The 13,940-nt window shown below is 40.9% G+C and overlaps 1 protein-coding gene across 1 annotated transcript in view; it reads left to right on the plus strand.

Annotated features, from left to right (window-relative positions):
• The window catches only part of POLE (DNA polymerase epsilon, catalytic subunit), a 63,113-nt gene that overhangs the window by 15,036 nt on the left and 34,137 nt on the right, over window positions 1–13,940 (plus strand). Inside the window, exons 6-16 of the mRNA XM_063454777.1 lie at window positions 554–708; window positions 3,755–3,896; window positions 4,316–4,396; window positions 4,495–4,602; window positions 8,891–9,001; window positions 9,103–9,188; window positions 9,274–9,393; window positions 11,582–11,714; window positions 12,163–12,276; window positions 13,012–13,224; window positions 13,829–13,936. Coding sequence (XP_063310847.1) covers window positions 554–708; window positions 3,755–3,896; window positions 4,316–4,396; window positions 4,495–4,602; window positions 8,891–9,001; window positions 9,103–9,188; window positions 9,274–9,393; window positions 11,582–11,714; window positions 12,163–12,276; window positions 13,012–13,224; window positions 13,829–13,936 — 1,371 coding nt within the window. The remainder of the gene's footprint in view (window positions 1–553; window positions 709–3,754; window positions 3,897–4,315; window positions 4,397–4,494; window positions 4,603–8,890; window positions 9,002–9,102; window positions 9,189–9,273; window positions 9,394–11,581; window positions 11,715–12,162; window positions 12,277–13,011; window positions 13,225–13,828; window positions 13,937–13,940) is intronic.

The raw sequence follows: 13,940 nt of genomic DNA on the forward strand, positions 1-13,940 counted from the left end.
CTGTGTGGCAGAGATAGTGAGTTGATCCTCCTTATGCCATAACGAGTCATACCAGACTGTGATAGTCTGAGAACAATAGCTGATGTTCCAACTTCACTTCCTGCTTTCCCTATCTGTGGGCATAGGCAGTGATTGGTTGAGAGGTCAAACTTATTAGTCCCTGGTGAAGTACTAGGGAATCTTGCATCACTGTGAAAAAGTAAGATAGCGGTTTGACAGGGATGTGGGAGATGGTTCCCGCTGACTCCAGACACCACAACAACTTTAACTAGTTGATGTGGTTATGGTGCCTACAGTATACCTTTTAAGGAAGAAGCTAGTTGCAAAGAATTTTTTTATTTATTTTTATTCATTTTTTGGACCACATGATATTGTCTGTCACTTTTACAGTGCCTGTGGCCCAATTTTCCTGTATTCACCCTATGATCAGTAGGGATTTGTAAGTGACATGCTATATACGCTGTGCATGAAGGTGTTGCACTTTGCTGTGTTTTTTTTTGAGGTTCATAGTCTGAAGCTTTATTAAAACGTATTTATTTTATCACCCCTTCAGCCAAACCACTTAGTGGGCCTGAAAAGAACTTACATTAAATTGTTGTTCCACTCTGTTGATGACCTGGTGAAAGTGAGGAAAGAGATATCCCCTGCTGTGCGTAAAAACAAGGAGCGGGATCATGCCAGTGAAACCTACACATCTATGCTCTCTAGGTACTTGCGCACTAAATCTGACTGATGATCTGCCTCTCGCTGTGCAAAGGTATTTTTGAAGGAGTTGATAAAAACTTAGGGGGATTCTACCCACCTTTCAAATTATCTGAGGAAACAGAAACAAGAGTGTATCACATCAACTACATGGAAATGTTTGCACTTAACTTGAGGGGCTTATGTCAATAGTAAGAGTTAATTGTACTATATAAAACATTTTAGTCCATATGTAGCTTGTAATTGTTTTTAAACTGCCACTCCTGTTCTGCTCAGGGAGCCACAAATACTCTAAATTTTCCTTCATTACTGTGCAATACTATATCTACTAGCTATCTTCAAAAAATAATTATATAAAAAGTTGTAGTACTGATGTGATTTTATAGAATTTAATGATGTAGTATGACATAAGTGTGTACAACACTCAGTTTTGAATCTAGGAATGTTAAACATTTAGTTCTGTGAATGTAAAAAGTGTGTAGTATGTATACAATATGGAATTCTTTCGGAAGTGGCCATAGTGTACTTCTGTATTGATATAAATTCCGGCATTAACCCCTTAAGGACCAAACTTCTGGAATAAAGGGGAATCATGACATGTCACACATGTCATGTGTCCTTAAGGGGTCAAAGGATCACTATAGGGTCAGGAACACAAACCTGTATTCCTGACCCTATAGTGTTAAAACCACCATCTAGCCCCCCCTGGCCCCTCAGTCCTCCGTAAATATAGTAATAATCTTACTGTATTCAAGCCTGAAACTGTAACTCTGTATGCTGTTAGACTCAGAAAAACAAGCAGTCTGCTGACATCAGAAGTGGTAGCCTGATCCAATCACCAAATGCTTCCCCATAGGATTGGCTGAGGGTTGTGTTTGAATCATGCTGGCTCTGCCCCGATCTACCTCCTTATCAGGGGGCAGATGATAAGGGGCAGAGCCAGCATGATTCAAACAAAACCTTGGCCAATCAGCATCTCCTCATAGAGATAAATTGAATCAATGAATCTCTATGAGGAAAGTTCAGTGTCTGCATGCAGACAGCAAAAAGCCTGAAGGTAATGATTCTACTCACCAGAATAAATTCAATAAGCTGTTGTTCTGGTGACTGTGTCCCTTTTAATAATTTCCAAAGAATACCATAAGAAGAATATGTCAAAAGGTTGACATCAGTAGTGCTTAGCTGGAAAAGTTTGTTATACTAAGGTAAAAATGTAGAAACCGATCCGTCACTCCCTCTTTCAAACAGTCCTGTGGCATCTCTAAGTGTTTTGTCCTTTTTCATATGAACCTTTTATTAACTAAAACATGCTGGTCAGGGCCAACTCCAGGTCACACTTGGTTAAACAAACAAAAGCAGAGGGGCACGAAATTGCCAATGCCCAAGACCTAATACAAAGATAAGGAAATATGCATACATTTGTCTCCTATAGCAACTCTGGATGTTTGATTACTCTACTCTGCTACACATTTGCATTTTTGCAGTCTATGCCAAGGGGTGCTTTTGATCTCCTCTCAGTGACCTGTAGAGAAATTTTACTTGGTAGGCATTTAAGAACTTAGAGGTTTTTAATAAAACTACCGATGAATCATACATTGGATTACTTGAAAACAAGAGGAATCTCAATGTATTCTTTCTTTCAAAATATTTTTATAAATCATGCAGAATTGCATAGGGTCACGTGTTTTAATCTACACCAGGGGTAGTCAACATTTTAACACCTACCACCCACTTTTGTATCTTCGTTGATGGTAAAATGTTTACAGCGGAAGTACAATAAAAAAAAATATATATGAAATTACTCCTGCAACCACGCTTAAATGTCCCTTGGTGACTGGGTGCAAGCCAAAAATCAGCTGTAGTATCCATAAATCCAAGTAGATAGGTTTTGTAAAAGTCCAAAATTTAATGAAAAAAAGTAAAAAAAAAAACAGCCATCAACGTTTCAGTCCTGCTTAGAGGACTTTCATCAGGATCATAAAAACAAATGACAAACATTCAAAGCCTTTATACATGACATTATTAGATGAATTGGCTTACCCCCAGGTGAAAATCGCTGTCTAACTGGCGTCCTGGCGTGTCCTGTGCGCATGCGCGAACACGCTCCGCCCCCTTTAGTGACGTCATAACGTGATGACGTTTCCGTTCGTTACCATAGCGACACGGACACATAATGCGTCGCTATGGGGATAGAAAAGAACGGACATATTTAGTGTGGGTGAATTAGGGTACAAAGTGATAATGAATCCATATACAATAGATGAACAAATTAAAGTGAGCTTTAGTTAAGCTGTGTGGTAATCTGAAGTAGTGAGCAATATGCTATTGCCAACTACTAATTTAGTATGGTTACTGTAGTAAATTAAAGTGCATAATTAAAGTGGTAGTCCTAAAAATACATTGGAATGGCAAAATGCCAATTTAATATGAATAATGTAAAGTGCGTAATATAAGTGATAGTACTAGAAGGAATTGACCAGTAAGAGGCCAAATAGACTTTGGTCCGTATGAAAAAAAAAAAAAGTGACGTGCTGGAAATAAAGTGCCAAAAAGTGACAAATTGATTATAAAGTGCCATACGTGCAAAAAGTGCAATAGCTCAAAATTTATGTAAAATACATTACTAACAATCTGGGCTATTACTATGTAGCTCAGTATATATATATATAAATGTGATGATCTCATCACCAGCCCAAGGGGGCTTACAGCAAGGCTGGCTCTCCTGCCGGCCTTGGTCCATGGCCATCAAGGCCCACTGGGCATTTTCTGCAGAGCACACCACAGCCCACTTGAAATTCCAAAACGCCCACTAGTGGGTGGTAGAGACCACATTGACTACCCTTGATCTACACCTAAAAATAAATTGGGTTACTACCATAAGTTACATTTAAGATTTTGCTCTGTGACCTTGTTGATGAGGTCCTGAGATTTTAACATTGAGAAGCAGTAGGTACATACACCTACCTACAAATAACAATTGTGTGGTGGTTTTTTAATTTTTAAAACCTTTTTTTTTTTTTTTTTTTTTTAATTGTCCTTTCCACTATTCCAGTGCTCTTGCTGGGACCACTACAGCTGGGGATGAGGAGGGCCCATCTAAGAAGATCTCTAACCAGATGGAAAACATAGTGGACATGAGAGAATATGATGTTCCATATCACGTGCGACTCTCCATTGACCTCAAAATACATGTAGTAAGTAAATAAATGGGAAACGTTAAAAATCTTAAACGGCTGCAACTTTTACTACGAAGGAATTTGAAAGGATTGCATTATCATATGTGCAACTGAGGAAATGTGAATGGTATGGTGTCTGCAGTATATTGGGTTATCAGGTCTAAAGAAATACACTGAAATAAAATAGACTCCCAAAAAAAAAGTGGTGAAGCATAAAGGAATACTCAAAACACCTAAAGCACTTTAGCTGGCTAATGTGATTTATTTATTTTATTTTTATATGACTAAAACGTGCAAGTAAATTCCGACATAATTGAGGAACATTGTACAGAGTCAAAACCAAGACATTTGACTTATTGAAAAATCATTGTGTTATGCTTCAGACTTATAATTTCTTGTGAATGAACTATTCCATTTTCTCTGACTCTCTCCACTAGGCTCACTGGTATAATGTAAGATATCGTGGAAGTTCTTCCCCTCCAGAGATCATAAGAAGGGATGATCTAGTTGAAAGGCCAGTAAGTATATTTTTGTATACAAACTGTGACAGCAGGGTTTGTCCTATTTGTTGTTTTCATATCCACATATGAGTTTGTCTTTTGTTTTTGTTTTTTAGGATCCAGTGGTCTTGGCATTTGACATTGAAACCACAAAACTGCCCCTGAAATTTCCAGATGCTGAAAGTGACCAAATTATGATGATCTCCTATATGATTGATGGGCAGGTTAGTTTGAAAAGCGGTTACATTGTTTATTTTGGTGTGTGTTTGTTCTTTTTTTGTTTTGGTTTGGTTTAGACAGTGATTTAAATGATGACAACAGCATGACCACTCATTTTACTCACTTTAGCGAATAATCATGATTTGTGCTTGGTTACTCAATTGTAAACTTGTAATACTGTCAGGCATTTCCACAAAAGTGAGAATTACAAGTGAATTTCATATTTGAGGTAAAAAAATTTAACGGGCAAAAGTGTAAAAAGTGTCTAAGTTGGTTGTTTTCATTTCAGCTCCTTTGGCCTTAACCCCTTCCCAATGTTAGGGCGTGCTATGCTGTCTTACAAAAGGAGTTTGACATTGTTAAGGCAGTATTGCTCGCCCCAACGATCTGGTCCAAATACTCGCTTTATGCGCCGATCACAGGATCTGCCTGACCACAGAAATAACCCAACAGAAAAATCAGAGAACTTAATTTGCAAGCCCTATATTTGACCCTGTTACTTTCCAAAACTCCCTGAAATCTCTACATGGGGTTTACGGTTGACATCGCTGAAAATAAGTGTTTTAGAGCAGTAAAACACATAATGACCATCAGTGAAAATGCAGTTTTTGTGTGTGGGAAAAAAATGCATAAAAGTAATATGAACACTAACTTTAGCCAATCTTTTTTAAATGCTATTTAAAAAGATTGGACATAGGGGGGCAGGGCCTGACCTCGGAGCAGAGCAGCCGCATGGTTCCACAGCTCCTGCTCCCGAGGGCGATTTTTACCCATCAACCGACTGAAATACGCTCCCACGAGCACAAAACCGGCTACCGGGAGCCAGGGGACGGCATAAGCTACCGACTCATACCAAACTAGGCAAATTTCTTGCCAACCCATGCCACACGGCTCCTGCGGCCTAAAAGCCTGATCGGCGCGGGAGAGGCGGCCGCTCCCCTGCCGCTGCCATTGACGTCGACTCCCGAGAAGGGCACCCGTTCCCCCCCCTCAGACCGGTGGGGGTTATCCCAGTCCAAGCAGAGACAAACCTCAATTCCCTGCACAGAGTAGCCTGGCTGAAGCAGCACCCACGCGGCTCAAGATGGTGGCCAACTACCCAGTCACGAAGCATGATACAGGGGTACTCGCCCCAGACTGGGAAACCAGATTCCTGGAAAAGTTCAATGACATCTGCCAGCGGTTTTGGAGGAGAGTGGAGGCACGGATGCAGCAGCCGACCATAGTCGCCCCCGAGTCACATCCGACAAGCGGAGGTCTGGCGCGGCGACCTACTCCCAAACGGAGGGTTAAGCAGCCCCAAACACAAGCGTACAGACCGCGTAAGCGGAGGAACTACTGCCACCCGAGAACGGTACTTCCACCCTACAGCGCCAAGCCGGCGGACTCCTCCACATCAAGCACGGGACCCCTACACGACCAAGGCTGGTAAGGGTGAGAGGGCATGGAATAACCTAAGACCCACTGGGACTGTCAACAACACCTCTTCCCACTGCCTACTACTGCCACACCTAGGGGTAACCATGCCCCCTCCTGTAGGAATCGGCTAAAGCACCCAGCAGCCAGACGGCAGGAACTCCACGGACTTACCGGTTTACCGAGACAATACCCTGCCAGCTCTACACGCTGGGTCGAACTATGACTCCAACTCTCATGACTCTTAACAAGTGGCCAACACACAGAGTATTGGTTGCCCCCTAGCCACCACAGGGTTGCCCCTTACAGAGTTGAATATAATACCCTATGTTTTCACCTACCTAGAGCTCCGTAACTAATGGCAATCCATGTACCACCTTATCTAACCTACCTGCTTAGCCTAGTCTGCTACCTATGTTATATTGCTTTTTGTCTCATCATACTAGCCTACATACAAACTCCTGACAGCCAGGTCTACCATGCCGTCCATGGCAAGTGCACAGGTTGTAGCTCTCTTCACAGCTTCATAGTTCCCGCATAACAAGCGCTGCCTTTTACTCGCCTTACCAATGTATGACTAGCCGCATGTACCTGATATGCTTGCAGGACCGATATTCTATGTTATTTACCTATAAGCTACTTAACACATGTTTAAATACCTCATGTTATTATAAAATGTGCGATGCTACCCGATATGCCACAATACCACTAATAATTGTTGTAACTAAGCTTGTGGACGTTGTTGTGGCTAGACAAGCCTGTATTGTTGATTCAAGCACAATAAAAATAAAGAATTAATAAAAAATAAAAAAAAGATTGGACATACCCTATTTTGAATCCCTGCGTTGTCTACTTTTGCAAATGATATGCCATGACGGAGGTAACTTTAATTTCTGGGCTCCCATATGGTATCAAAGGCAATATAGGCCCAGCAAACCAAACAAAACTGGCAAATTTCAATGTGTAAAATCTGTAACTTTCCAAAACACCATGAAACCGATATGTTGGGCACATCGTTGTAATCGTAGAACACCAGAGCATACAAATATGTATTTTATTTCAGTCAAAACTATGACATTCGCAGTTAAAATAGGTTCCTGTCTCTCTCTCTCTCTCTCTCCCACCCTCCACCTCAATTGTCTTTTAGGGCCTCCACCCACCACTCATGCGTGGGGGGACCCTATGTACCTTATTTAGTTGAGTAGCCCCCACTCGCGTGACACTGTCCCCCGCTAGTTAATGCCCCACTCACTGTTTAGTAGTCATGTTGCGAGTAGGGGCATTCGGAAGATCTCAATCCCCCTTATGTTAATATGGGGGTTAGAGTGAGGAAGGGGGGTCTTAGGAAGTGGCAGGGAGTCCCTGCCGCTTCTATTTTTACATATTACAAGGAGGGAGCTGCGTGCCGGTAGCTCCCTCCTTGTAATAAACAAACTAACACCGATATTCGGTGTTTGTTTGTTCGTCTGACATTTCTATTTATGAATAGACGAAATTCCCGTCCGAATTTCGGACAATAGCGAATGCCCAAGTGTTTAACTGGGCATGCGCGTGAATTTCATAGCGCTATCTAGTGTGGGCAGATGACGTGTCCCACAGGAATGGCATCTGCCCCCACAAAGATGGTGGCGCCCAGGACCTAGGTCCAGGCATAAAATAAAGATGAAAAAATTGGTAATATGGGGGAATTAGGGGCACAGGGGGGCAATTAGCGGTAGTGGAGTCGGCAGGGAGGGGGTTAAAAAAACAAGTAGTGTAAACTTTAATAGAAATTTGCACTTTTATAAATTAACCATGCTGTTACTTCTGGGTTGTTTTTCTCAGTGGAGCTAAACAATTGCTCAGCACACCTGCCTTGCAAAGACTTATCATTAAGCTCCTTAGAGAAGTCTGTAACTGGACAGCAACAAAACATCTGAGCTGAGTTAGAAGGGGAGCTGAAAAGGCTTAACCCCTTAAGGACACATGACATGTGTGACATGTCATGATTCCCTTTTATTCCAGAAGTTTGGTCCTTAAGGGGTTAAAGGGACACTCCAGGCACCCAGACCACTTCTGCTCATTGGAGTGGTCTGGGTGCCAACTCCCACTACCCTTAACCCTGCAAGTGTAATTATTGCAGTTTTTCATAAACTGCAATAATTACCTTGCAGGGTTAACTCCACCTCTAGTGGCTGTCTACTAAGACAGCCACTAGAGGTCACTTCCTAGTTTCTAGCGCAGGAAACCTGTGCTAGAGCGTCGCTGGACATCCTCACGCTGTGTGAGGACCTCCAGCGTCGCTCAAAACCCCATAGGAAAGCATTGAAATGATTTTTCAATGCTTTCCTATGGGAAGACGTAATGCGCATGCGCAGCATTTCCGCGCATGCGCATTAGGTCTCCTCGGCTGGTGGGCGAGATCAGTCTCGCCCACCGGCCGACGCAATCACAAGGAGGAGCGTCGCGGAGGCGGAGACAGCGGCGAGGGACATCGCCGCTGCCTCAGGTAAGTGACTGAGGGGGTTTTCACCCCTTCAGTAACCGGGGATTGGTGGGTGGGAGGGAGAGGGACCCTCCAGTGCCAGAAAAACAGATCGTTTTTGTGGCACTGGAGTTTCCCTTTAAGACATGAGATGCAGCATACATGCTGGTTTTAGATATACCCTCAATGAAAACAAATCCTAATTAAATGGGTACATCTACAAAACTGTGTTTTCTATTGTATTTAGGGTGTGGCGTAAAAGAAACAATATTTTTAGAAAACATGTCAAAGTTTATTATTTATTTTTTTTGTATTTGATTAAACATTTTTAACCTGCACTTTCACGGCTGTATACATCCTACAATAAGCCAATGTTTGTGGTTCATTGTTTTGGATCTCCTTCATTGTTGTAGGGCTACCTGATCACAAACCGGGAGATTGTGTCAGAGGACATTGAAGATTTTGAGTTCACACCAAAGCCAGAATATGAAGGGCCTTTCTGCATATTTAATGAGCCAGATGAGGTAAAATGGCCATTTTTGTGATTGTTCAGCATTTCATTTTTTTGCTTCTTTGTACTTGAGAGCATTCTTATTTTACATTTATTTATTTATTTGATTTACAGGCTCATTTGATCCAGCGCTGGTTTGAGCACGTCCAGGAGACAAAACCAAGCATTATTGTAACATACAATGGGGATTTCTTTGACTGGTAAATATATTCAGTGTGTCAAACCTGTCAGTGTAAATGGCAAGTTTTCACCTATAATGTGACTGAACCTTGGTTTTTGATTTAGGCCTTTTGTAGAAACTCGAGCTGCAGTGCATGAGATGAACATGCTTCAAGAGATTGGCTTCGAGAAGGATAGCCAGGGGGAATACAAGTCCCCTTCCTGTATTCATATGGATTGCCTAAGGTATTGTGCACAGAGATATTATCTTAATGATTCACAATTTAAAGCAGTCTTATAACTTTGCCAGTTTTGCTTTTGAATGAATCTTTTTGAATCCCTCTTTCTCCTTGGTATTTATCTGTTTGTTTAAATTTGCCTTAGTTTTAATCTATTCATAATAAAAAGTATGGACTACTTTTTTTTTCCCACGGGTTGCATGACCTTTGGCAAATATTATGGGTGGGCTTTTAAGGACAACTGTCACCTCAACACTATTTTTTATTTTATTTTAACATGACATTTTCTTCAGGTTATGAAAGGAAATGGATTATTTGTTAAATTATGTATATGTAATAAAAAAAAGAGAGAGAGAGAAACTCTAGAGTCATGGACACTAACCGGGCTATTTGCTAAATTCATTTTCACAAATTAAATCTGAATGGACAAAAAAAGCAAAAATAGTTCATCTAGAAATATTCTAGAACTTTTTTAATTTTACAATTTGGATTTACTTAGCAAAAATTCCAAATTTAGTGAATTACCCTGAGTGTAGTCTTTGTCACAGTGTGTGTGTGTTGTGTGCTGCCTGTATTAATGCGTATGTTTGCTGCGCGCGCGCGTGTGTGTAGAGGGCTGTATTTTTAGAGTAATGTGATTTAGATGTTTGTGCTCTACAATTTGAGTGGATTATGCATATATAAACAATGCTTGTAAAAAAATGCACCTTGACTCCCACAAACACTGACACAATCACTGACCCACATACTGTCAATATGACACAATCACTGCCTCACATAATCACTGGCCCTCATGCTGTCATTCTCACACAATCACTGATCCACACACTGCTATTCTGACAGTCACTGACTTCCTTTTTTTTTTTTTTTTTAATTTGCTGTTCCAGTTGGAAAGATCTCTGATCTCTCCAGCTAGAGCACGGCTGTGCAGCAGGGCCCCTGGCTGTCTCAGGCCCTCGGTCCAAGACCGATCTGCCAGAGTGGTCAGTCCGCCCTGGTGCAGTGACTCAATCAGCTCAACTAGCTGTCAAATACAAACACTGTCTGACCTAAGCTGTATGTATATGGCTCAAGGATCCGGTCATATAATGGAAGGGAGGAGTGTTTTTTTTTTTTTGTTTTTTTTTTTTTTTTTCTAATATACTTAAAGGACCACTCTAGTGCCAGGAAAACATACTCGTTTTCCTGGCACTAGAGTGCCCTGAGGGTGCCCCCACCCTCAGGGACCCACTCCCGCCGGGCTCTGGGGGGAGGAAGGGGTTAAACTTACCTCTTTCTCCAGCGCCGGGCGGGGAGCTCTACTCCTCCTCCACTTCTTCCTCGCGACGTCATCGGCTGAATGCGCATGCGCGGCAGGAGCCGCGCTCGCATTCAGCCGGTCGCATAGGAAAGCATTCATAATGCTTTCCTATGGACGCTTGCGTGCTCTCACTGTGATTTTCACAGTGAGAAGCACGCAAGCGCCTCTAGCGGCTGTCAGTGAGACAGCCACTAGAGGCTCTGGAGGCTGGCTTAACCCTCAGAATAAACATAGCAGTTTCTCTGAAACTGCTATGTTTATAAAAAAAAGGGTAAAAGCTAGCTGGACCTGGCACCCAGACCACTTCATTAAGCTGAAGTGGTCTGGGTGCCTAGAGTGGTCCTTTAATTTAACTAAGAATCTATTTCCTATCAAAACTTTATTAAAATATTTATACAAAATAGTGTTGAGGTGACATTTGTCCTTTAATCAAAAGGTTGCTAAGTTAATCCAGTAGTGTAAAAAAAAAAAATGCCAACTGCAGACTTTAAGGACAGAACAGAACAAAATGGAGGCATCCAGGTATTGGGGCTGGTGCAAAAAAAGATTAATATAAATAAAGCAAGTAGGGGATATAGATATAAGGAAAGGAAAACTGAAATAAAATAACACAAGCTAGTTAATATAATACACTAAATACTTCAAAAACATATTCAAATGTCTTTCCTCTCAAACACCTACAAAATATATTTTTGGAACACTTTATATTTCCCAAGACGTCCTGCCTTAGCTTTCCAAATTCACCTTTATTGTTTTGAAAATAAAGTACAGAAGTTGTCGGTTTTTTTTTTGTTTTGGAACTTGCTGCTCTGTAGTCTGTCATATTGGCCAATCGTTACTATTTTTTTGGAATTTGTTTTTTCTTGTTCATTTGACTATTTCATCTTCCCTGTAGGTGGGTGAAGAGAGACAGTTACCTCCCCGTTGGTAGTCACAACTTGAAAGCAGCTGCCAAGGCCAAGCTGGGCTATGACCCAGTTGAGCTTGATCCAGAGGAGATGTGCCGCATGGCTACTGAGGAGCCACAGGTATAAAATAGTTGGTTACTGTATTTGGTAGAAACACTGCAAAGCTTAAAAAAAAAAAAAATAATAATATTTCTGAGCTTTTGGAGTTGAGCGTTTTATCTTTAGCATTTTAAAAACGGTGACTGATTTTTAAACTGGAAAAATTATTTTTATTTTTTATTATATATATCTCATGTTTAATGAAGTTTTGTCAAGGTTACATATAACATTGTAGTGAGGCAATAAAATTGTAAAATGTGTATGCAGAAACTGATTACTAGCTTTGTCTTAAATGCATGATTTTCACAATTTTTTTTTTTCCACTAAAAATCAACATAAACCCATTAGAATTTTCTTTTGCAGTCCTGTAAGTTTTCTATCTATTTATCGGTCAGTTGGTGCAAGTTAACAGCACTGATTCCAGTTGTATTCTCTAACTTTGTCTTCCTTTTCTCACATTCTTATCCAGGTCCTTGCAACATACTCTGTTTCTGATGCAGTTGCCACATATTACATGTACATGAAGTATGTCCATCCCTTCATATTTGCTCTGTGCACCATTATTCCAATGGAGCCAGATGAGGTGAGATCTATTTCAGTTAAAAACTGTGACTAGAGCATTATTTCTCTACCCAGATCTTTGAGTAACTCTAAGCAAAACAATGTTTTAAGAAGACCAAGCTCTCATTAGCTTGGTCATCCCCACTCAAGTTGGGATTAATTTACCTGTAAAATGTTTTGCGGATTTCAGCAGTGTATCCCAGCTGTCTTAGCCCTCTCAAACTTCAACAAATTCCCGATTCCCAGTCTGAAAGAAACATACCTTTCCAGCCAATGAAAATAGAGGCATGTCTACTGTAGTGTAAGGAATGCTCATAGCATAGACTGCACTGCAGAGACAAGACTAGAACCCACATGTGTTCCTCTCCCTCCCTCCCTGTAACGCAAGTAATTTCCCTTCCAGTCCCCTGTCAGCCAATCTCCCTACCATCTGGTAAACCCTTCCTTTCCTGTCCCTGTCAGCCCACCTCACCACCCACTATTAGCCCCTGTTAATCAGCATCCCTATATAGATAGATGGAGATAACCTAAAGCTCTGTAGGTAGGAGTGTCTCTTAATATTTATTTATAATAATCATATATACCACTATGTGATAACCAATGTGGTGAGGCAGTGTGTGTGTGAGATGTGGTATGTAAGTTCTAGTGTCTGAATGCTGGATTTGCTGAGGCTTGTTTATAAAACATGCATTAGAAGGCCAGTTTATGTATTTATTTTTTTTGGTGATAACGCTTATTTCTTTGTATCACCATACAGGTCCTAAGGAAGGGATCCGGGACACTTTGTGAGGCTCTGTTGATGGTCCAGGCTTACCATGCAAATATTGTTTTCCCCAATAAACAAGAGACTGTATTCAACAAGTTAACAGGAGATGGTCATGTATTGGACTCAGAGACGTATGTGGGAGGCCATGTGGAGGCTTTGGAGTCTGGTGTTTTTCGTAGTGATATTCCTTGCCGTTTCAAAATGGTTTGTTTGACCTTTTCCACATAGGAAAACATTATTTTTAGAAGAAGTTTTACTTTAAATGTAATTTTCCCAATCTAAGCTGTAGTATTGATGTTGATCTTCAACAGATTTTGAAGCATTTTAACTTACCTGGGTAATCATCATGGGTAATTTCACGAAAAAACAATGAATGTATTAATTAACTCATGTCTGAGAGCTCATTTTCATTTAAATGACTTTGCCAACAAGCAAAACTTTAATTTCCTGCATACAGAATTTCTTCACCCGCGCCAATTGCACCATACCTCGTGTACCTTCTAGTGCGGTGTGAACTCGCAGGAAGTTATCGGGCAGAAATACGAGTGCTTGAGCCTCAAACATTAATGTTAGGAACAGTGCAATTGAAAAAAGCGCGATTTTGCAATGCGGCAAATGGCGTTCATTTAAAAGATGTTATCTTCCGTGCCTAGTCAAACAAATCTCCATACGTTAAACATTCATTGTTTGTAATATCATTGAAATTGGTTCATTATTAAAAAAAGGTTATTGACTCCTATATACAGGATAAGCCAAAATTCAGAATATTTGCACAAAGAACAGGTAAATTGAGTATTTTTCCTCTTAGAACCCAGCAGCATTTGATTTTCTGCTCCAGCGTGTTGAGCTAACACTGCGACATGCTATAGAGGAGGAGGAGAAAGTTCCACTTGAACAAGTCACTAACTTCCAAGAGGTAA

The sequence above is a fragment of the Pelobates fuscus genome, chromosome 5, assembly GCF_036172605.1.
Source record: "Pelobates fuscus isolate aPelFus1 chromosome 5, aPelFus1.pri, whole genome shotgun sequence".
NCBI classification, from domain to species: Eukaryota; Metazoa; Chordata; class Amphibia; order Anura; family Pelobatidae; genus Pelobates; species Pelobates fuscus.